Consider the following 9,118-nt stretch of genomic DNA (forward strand, 5'->3'; position numbering starts at 1 on the left):
GAGATTAAATTTCAGCTATGTTTGTCAGTTTAGGATTTTTCCTTACAGACCAAGGGTGGAACTGTTCCTTTAGACTGAGGGAAAGGCTTGAGCAAAGGTATGGAATTAGAAAGGTCCATGGCATTTTAAGGAAATGGTGAGCCAGTTGGTTCATTTGGGATCAGAAAAAGTATGACTGCCATGATAAAGAGTTTGATCTTTATTCTATGGAAAATGGAAAGCCATTTAAGGTTTACAATTCTAAAAGTGACAGGGAAAAAAATAAAATTAGATCCCTGTCTCATACTTTGTACAATGGTAAACTCCAAATGGGTTAAAGACCTTTGTGAAAAACAAAAAAAAAAAAAATAGAAGAAAATATAGGAGCATATCTTCATGCTCCAAGGGCAAGGATAGATTTTTTTAAGTAAGACCAAAAAAAAAAAAAAAAACCCTTAATTTTTGTGTTTCCTTATTTGTAAAATGGATATAATAATGGTACCAGAATCAAAGGTTGTTAGAAAGATTAAATGAGTTAGTGGGTACAACATAGTTTAAACTGTTCCTGGCACATAGTAAGCTCTCAATAAAACTCAACTATTCTTTATATGATTATTACATCAAAATTAAAGTTTTCCATTCAGGATTTTATATGTCAAGTTAAAAGTGACAGACTGGAAGAAGAGATTTACAACATATATAACAGACATTTAGTATCTAGTATATACAAAAACTCTAATAAAACAATAAAAAAAAGTCAAACAACTCAATTATTTTTATTTTTTATTTTTATTTTTATTTTTTGAGACAGAGTCTCACTCTGTTGCCCGGGCTAGAGTGCCGTGACGTCAGCCTAGCTCACAGCAACCTCAAACTCCTGGACTCAAGCAATTCTCCTGCCTCAGCCTTCCGAGTAGCTGGGACTACAGGCATGCACCACCATGCCCAGCTAACTTTTTCTATATATTTTTAGTTTTTGGTTAATTTCTTTCTATTTTTTAGTAGAGATGGGGTCTTGCTCACTCTTGCTCAGGCTGGTCTAGAACTCCTGATCTTGAGCGATCTTCCCACCTCAGCCTCCCAGAGTGGTAAGATTACAGGCATGAGCCACCACGCCCAGCTCAACTCAATTTTTTTAAATGGGCAAATATATAAAATAGTAATTCACAGAAGAAGAAACTTGAATATCAAATAAACTTATGAAGCAACATTCATTGTCACTAGCAATGAGGAAATATGCTAATAAAATTATGTAAGATACTAGTTCACAATGATTGGATTTATAAAAATTGAAATATCAGCCAATATCAAATGCTAGCAAAATTGTAGGGAATTAGGAACTACCTAAAATTTCCCTGTTCTCATTAGAATACAAATTATAATAGCCTCTGAGACATTTCAATAAAACAGAAAATTCAAATGCCATACAAGCCAGTGATACCATAGAAAATTACATCGTACACATGTATACCAGGAGACATGTATAAGGTATCGACGTGTTTTTCTTTCTTATTTCTAATGTTCCCTAAGGTAGTCTTTATATATAGAAAAGATTATGCAGTCTACTTTGGCTTAAAAAATTTATATTCAAATGATATGTTATAAATTGAAAAAAAATATTTCACCTTAAGTTCTTACATTTAGATTATATATTTTTCTAAGTCCAGCAGATTTTATTATAATATATACTTTTAAGTGAGCTTTTGTAACTTAAATTTTTTGTTTTTTGTTTTTTTTTTTGAGACAGAGTCTCGCTCTGTTGCCCAGGCTAGAGTGCCATGGCGTCAGCCTAGCTCACAGCAACCTCAAACTCCTGGGCTCAAGCAATCCTGCCTCAGCTTCTCGAGTAGCTGGGACTACAGGCATGTGCTACCATGCCCGGCTAATTTTTTTCTATATATTTTTAGCTGTCCAGATCATTTTTTCCTATTTTTAGTAGAGACGGGGTCTCGCTCTTGCTCAGGCTGGTCTCGAACTCCTGACCTCGAGCAATCCTCCCGCCTCGGCCTCCCAGAGTGCTAGAATTACAGGCGTGAGCCACCATGCCTGGCCTTGTAACTTAAATTTTAAAAAATATTTTAAATCTCATTTATAAATTTAATATATTATATTTTTAAGTACTTCCGTTATCTTATAGACAGACAAATCTCAGATACTTAAGGAATTCATATTAATTTCATAAATTAAACATTTTAAATATGATGAATCAAATTTTCTTAAATGTTCCAATGCTGTTTACAAATTAGTAAGATTTCAATCTGTGATCACAAGTGTACATCAATCACCCAATTACACATTTATATAAGAATCAAATGTTTATCAGTTAGACAAACTAATGTGGCAAATTCTCTTATATATAATGAATATTTAAAATATCAAATATGTATAAATTCCTTGATGCAGAAAATATTAAAATTATCTGTTTGATTTGCTATATCATTTCTCTTCACAATGCTTATTCTTCTAAGGGCAAAAAAGAATAATATTATATGTATTTTTGGAGATTATTTCCTCAACTGACTGAGATGCATATTGACTTAAGATTTTAGCCAAGGAATGAGATCTGAAACTTTGCACATTTAAGGGGATTTTCTTAACTACATTAGCTACCTAGCTGAGCCCTGTTTTACAGTTGATTTGTCAATATACTCCAAATGAAATTGTCTGGTAGCCCATGTCTCCTAAAGCCTAGTTACATATTACCTAAGTCCTCCAGCTTCTCACGGAAGTCTGCAACCCTGCCCATGTTGCTGTGTCACTTGTTTGACTTCATTTATTTACCATGTCATTAAATTCTAAAGTATTGTAGTTTTCCTATTCCATGCAACTGCAACCCTTATAGATATTTAAATGACATCTGATTAGAGTCTATATATCTTTTAGGGCTTTGTTTAACTCACTAGTAATTATGTGAAAAAAACATGCTAATGAGAAAATAGTGGTTATAGCAGCCTTGTTTCTCTAATATATTGCTAAATTGGAGACAACTTAAATGATCATCAGTAGAGGACTGGATCAAGAAAATGTGGCATTTCACATGTGTAACTACATGCAGATATTTAAATGATATATATCTTAAAGTGTTAGTGTAAAAAATTTTGAATAAGTCTAAAAAACATAGTGTTAAATGAGAAAACCAAATTTCAGGAAGGTAAGTACAATATGCTATAATTTATGTAAATGTTATTTAACCACAAAAATAAAAACAGTATTCTTTTTTATTTTTAATTATTATGGGTACATAATAGTTGTAAATCTTCATAGGGTACATGTGATGTTTTCATATAGGTATACAATGTGGATTAATCAAATCAGGGTAATTAAGAGATCCATCACCTCAGGCATTTGTCAATCTTTGTGTTATTCTTAGTGGACATATATTTAGTAAAAGTATAAAATATAGACTGGAATATGGAAGAAAAATGCTTCATTTTTGTGTTTGGATTTGAACTGGTTAGAACTATCTTTTATTAATAATTTAAGCAGTATGCTCTACAAGCAGAAAGCTGAGCTTAAAGAGTCTGAACATTTTTGGCAGACTAGCATGTATGTGTATGTGTTAGTGATTCCAAGCCTGGTGAGCAAAATTTTCTTTTAACAAATCTATTCCGTACATTAGTAAATGAAGACAATTTCCTGATACAAATATGTTTTTCATGATTTTGGTCACTATATTTGAAAGGTTTAAGGTTATATTTTTGGAAGATTAAACAAAAAAAACCCTATTAATTAGGTTTGTTGTTACTTACAAGCAAACACATGCTAAATGAATTGATACGCCTTGAGAATTATAGTCATAATAGTAATTTGAAGTCTCAAAGTAATGTCAAAAACATTGTTTCCTATCAACATATCAAGTAATATTATGACCTATAATTTTTAAAATGTTAACCAAGAGTGAATCAAAGTTTTGGAAGGCTTATGATTTCATTCTACAGTGAAGATGTACACCAAATTTATGATAAAAGCTGCCTCTGGGAAGTGAAGAATAAGGGAAGAACAGGATTAGGGAGGTATAAAAAGGGGACTTTTATCAGTAATGTCTTATTTCTTTTATTGAAAAATATAGAAAGCAAAGATGACATTTGTTGTTTTGGGTGGTATGTGTTTTACAAACAAAGCCAAAGTACAGGCATGCTAGAGCAGTATTCATTGAGACCACATCTTACTTTTAAGACCACATCTCTCCCTCAAAATCATTGCCACAAAGTCACCCTCTATGTGACTTTGCATAGCAGAAAGACTTTGATTCTTGGCCTGGTTTTAAGGGGCATGATTTCTGAAACTCTGGCCCCTCCCTGAAGAGATGAAGGACCAGCATACTATTTGTGATAGAATATGGCAGAAGGTTGGCTCCAGCCCTACCCTACCAGCTCAGGGTTCATGATTAGGAGTAACACCAGCCTGGGTGTAAACAGAAGACTGTGATCCAAGACTTGCAATTATAACTTTTTGACGTAGATAACTGTTGACTGGATTTACCACCACATTAGCATTCGTGACTAGGGAAGCAGCAGCTCCACTTCTGGCATAATAAGGGTTGGTTGCTGAGGGTCTAAGTCTCGCATTGAACAGAATTATGGTTTAGCACTTGGCAAAAGTCAATTTCAATGAAAAATTGCAGAAAAAGCAGCTCCTTTTCTGGAAGCAGCCTGTAGAGAATCAATTTTAGATACTGTTATATTTTTACCATTATGATTCAGTATACAAATGTTTGCCATATTTTTTCTGTGCTTTTGATGTTTATCTTTTTTGAAAATTAAAGGAAAAATAAAAAGATAACTGAAATGTTCAAAATAGGGTTTTGGAAACATAAATCTGTAATATATATAAGAAATGCTGAGAGACACTGAAGGTAGAAAAAAATAGATCATTTATTCTTTCATTCATTCAAAAAATACATACTGAATTATGTGACAGGATCTATTATAGACACTAAGGATAACATTGAACACATTATAATAGTGATCTATTATATTTGTCCAAATGAGAGACTGAAATAGAAAGAGATGGATTTGAGAAACACATTAAGGTTAGGACTGACAGGATTTGGCATCTGATTTGGTGTTTCACGGCTTGAACAATGGGGAAGTACCAAAGATAGTATTATCTTTGGCAAAAAGACAGAAACTGACTTATGTTATATTATCTAAAGTGTTTATAACTCTTTAAGGTTTATAAAACACTTTCAAGTAAATTAGCTCATTCAACTCTCATAACAACTTTTAGAAGTAAATGTTAATATTTTCATTATACATTTGAAGAAAGTAAGACTCCTAGAGTTCAGTGATTTTCTCAAGATTACATTAACTATGTGAGAGAGAAAACACTTTTGCTTTCAGTTCCCATCTTTTCACTATATTCTCTCTTTCTTGAAAACTCACCTCTCATCTATGATTTTCATCCCTTATAATATGATAATTTTACCCCTTTTAATACAAATATCAGTATCATTAAATAAAAATAACAAAACCCACATGGAAATTGAGAAGTTCTACTCTAAATCAAGCATTAACAGATCAGGAAAGAGCTTAAGATATAATTAAGTTTAATAGGTATTTACAAATGAGAAAGCTCAGGTGTAAGCATTAAGGTTAAATAGGAGCTGGCAAAATCGTCCTCTTACTGAATCCTTATAAAATTATTTATCAAACTTCATTGAAAGAGTATTTCATAGGAAAGAGTAGGTTTATACTAGGAAGTAACTGTTACTATTTAAACTAACTTTTGTTTGTTTCCTTTTTACAGTCTTATTGGATGCCCTTTATATGTGTATCCCTAACTTATAAATTTTAAATGATGTTTTAAAGACTCCTTTACCTTTTAATTTTTATTTTATTGCATTATAATTTTGTGACTTTTTTTCTTTTCAGGGAGACATAATAGATACTTTGCTTGGACCCAAGTCAAACCAACCAGGATAAGTCATCATTTATGACGTCATTTTTGTTGTTGTTTAAAGAAAAAGGAACAGTGTCTAATATTCAATAGTTTGTATTGTATTCTGTATACCAGATTTTGATTTTAGAAAATAATATTTGTTGTATAACTTTCAGTTAAATTTAATATAAATTTAATGATCTTTTATTTTAGAGATATTTGATTAATTTGTGATCTAAACAAAGAGTTATTCTAAATAAGAGTGAGTTTTGTTAGAATTTTCTTAATTTTTCTAAAGATATTCCTACTCCTTGGTCATATTCCAAACACATATAAGTACATATATGTACTTATAAAATGTCCAGAAAGGTTAGAAAATTATTATTCATTTAGAAGCAAAGCTTAGATATTATTAAAATTACTTAAACTGAAATCTTCATAAGAAAATTCCACTGACTTTTAAAACTTCTGCTTTCCAAGCTGTTTTCCAGGGTTTATAATTATACAGTTGTTAGTATGATGAGAACAGTGGATTCTCATACCTAACTTTGAATCAGAATTGTATCCTCCTAGATCTGAGAGCTGAAGCTATAGCACTTTCTTAGACTATTTGACAAACAAAAGACATGACAGCAAATAACAGAATTGCATTGTTTGGCCAGGGGGCAACACATTCCCAATTTAGTGAGAAAAATTAACCTGGGACACATCTGCATGCCCAGAATCTGCTCTAGATTTTAAGCCCAGACTTAAATGGACCCAGAGAGAAAACAGAAAGTCTCTGATTTGTAGGCCACATCAAGATGTTATTTTATGAAGGGTTCTAGAGTAAAGTTGTGGAAATGGAGGTGGGGATAGGGGACAGCAACTCCTCCAAATATAGATTGCTAACAGGCTACTTTATGCACTTTGTCTTAACAAGTCCTGGGTTTGTTCACTGAGGCTGTAGGATATTATGGCCTATTCTCTAAAGCATTCTGAGTGGAGAGGAGAGGATAGGGCATATGAAATGCACTAAACTCTCTGGGAAAATACATATATATTAAAAACCAAGAATGGAATCAGTGCAATAATGGAAACTACCTTTTACAAATATCTATTGCTTTATAATCTCCATTTCTTTGGAGCCACCCTTTAAGAAAAGCAAAGCAATTCTTAGGTGGATTTTGAGCTTAGATCAGTTTATAAAGATTATAAATTTTCTACTGGTATAAGTCATTGTGATTATTTTTTTCTTTCTGAAAGATTGGACTTTCCATAACACTTTGTTTAAGAAAATAAAAACTTGATTTAATTGAAAAAAGTGTTCCTTTTATTATTATTATTATCATCATTATTATTATTATTTGTAGAGACATGGTCTTGCTATGTTGCTCAGTTGGTCTTGAACTCCTGGCCTCCCACTTCGGCCTCCCAAAGTGCTGAATTTACAGCATGAGCCACCATGCCCTATTATGTATTTTTGATCTTTAAAAATTTTTCACGTATTTTCCTCCCACTGTTCATCAAACCCACATGAGAAACAAAGTTATCCTTGGATCTTGGGCAACTGATGCTAAAGCAATAATCTATTCCATCCTACTCTTCTCATCCATGCTCTTGCAGTCTTAAGTGATTCTCCCATACTTTAACGTCAAATTTTTACTCTAAGATCTTTTATCTGGGAACTTCAGAAGGAATTATTTTGCTTGATTTATAGAATGGCTTTCAATTCTTACTAGTAAACTTTATTTACCACAATTTTTAAAGAATTCAATAAGAATTCTGTTCAGCCATTAGCCATCTCATGTTATCCTTAAACACACACATGCACACCCCCGTGTGCAGGCTGGGGACCTAAGGAGGGAATGGTGATTCTACTAACTTTAGGCTCTTATTTTGTGCTAGGCATGCATTACTTCATTTGGTAATTTTCTACCAGGTATCTCTCATATAGAACTTACATAATTGTTGCCTGAGAGTAAACTGTTAGCTGCTCTTCCAGCTGAGGTAGGAAAAGAAGATTGTATTAACTACTATATAATAGTGTATCATATTTAGTGTGTTAATTTGGTTCACCTCTACGTTGTTACATATAATTATAAGTGAAAAAGTAGAACACTTAGTATTTGCCATTTTCTCTCAACTGGAGTCTCTCTAAAAGAAAATATTGAATTTTACTGTCAATATATTTAATTATCAACATACTAGTAATAATGCCCATTAAAGTTCTTTACAGTTTGCAAAATATTTTCATGTCCATTATCCCGGTGTATCCTCATAGCAATTCTATGGGCTCAGTAGTTGTAATATTATCATAACCTCTATTTTCCAGATGATATAATTAAGGCTTGAAAAGGTGATATAACATGCCAAAGACCATACAGCCGGTAACTGGTCAGGCTTGAATTCAAGCCCAAAGCTTTAAACAGTTCTTATATATTTCCCAGTATTGTGTAGTAAATAGTTAATGCCCTATATAGTTTGCTGAGGTCTCATATACCAGAACGTGAGCTTGTATATTTTTCCATAATTAAGGTTTTATGCATAAATGAGAATGCTTGTAAACCTGTCGTCCTGTATTCCTTCTGCTGGGAACACCTTCCTCCCACTCCTCACTCTTCGTCCACACGTTAACTCTTTACTCACCTTTCAGATTTCAGTTCATATCACACCTTCTCAGAAGAGCCCTTTCTGAGCTCCCTCCCATAAGTCTTACTACCTAGCCACACTAAATTTGTTTTTTTTGTTAAATGTTCTCTAGCCACCAGGGATTTCCCTCATAGTACTATTTCAGGAATTATTGTTGAGGGATAGATAATATTTAGAGATATATTTTTTAATCTTTTTTTTTTCATTACGTTCCCCCATCTCAAATTGGCAGCTCTGTGCTTATTAGTTTAAGGAGACATAAAGTGACAATAAATCAAAGACATTTATTTTTGTTTTATAAAAGAAAAGGATGTAGGAAAGGTATTTTGGACATAGACCAAGTATCTTGAACATAAAGAGAAGTGTGAAGTTTCCTCAGGGCTGGAGGAGGTGGGGAAATGAAAAGAGGGAGGCCTGGGATCCACAGAACAGAGGGGACCCATGTCCTGCTTCTAAAATGCATTGTCTGGGAAGTAAGACTAGGAGGGACCACAGTCAATTTTGGAAACCATCCTTATCCAACGAGTGCTGTGCAGGAAGTAACAAAGAAACACTGGAACTGAAGAATCCAGGCAACGAAGGAAACACCAACTCTTTGATGACAGAAGCGCCTTGGCACAGAGTAAGA

The 9,118-nt window shown here is 33.1% G+C and overlaps 1 protein-coding gene across 1 annotated transcript in view; it reads left to right on the top strand.

The window, feature by feature from the left end:
- Window positions 1-7,162, top strand: part of DNAI4 (dynein axonemal intermediate chain 4) — an 80,848-nt gene extending 73,686 nt beyond the window's left edge. Inside the window, exon 17 of the mRNA XM_045547798.1 lies at window positions 5,853-7,162. Coding sequence (XP_045403754.1) covers window positions 5,853-5,903 — 51 coding nt within the window. The 3' untranslated portion in view covers window positions 5,904-7,162. The remainder of the gene's footprint in view (window positions 1-5,852) is intronic.
- The last annotated feature ends 1,956 nt before the right edge of the window (window positions 7,163-9,118 follow it).

This window comes from Lemur catta, chromosome 3, assembly GCF_020740605.2.
Source record: "Lemur catta isolate mLemCat1 chromosome 3, mLemCat1.pri, whole genome shotgun sequence".
Classification (NCBI taxonomy): Eukaryota; Metazoa; Chordata; class Mammalia; order Primates; family Lemuridae; genus Lemur; species Lemur catta.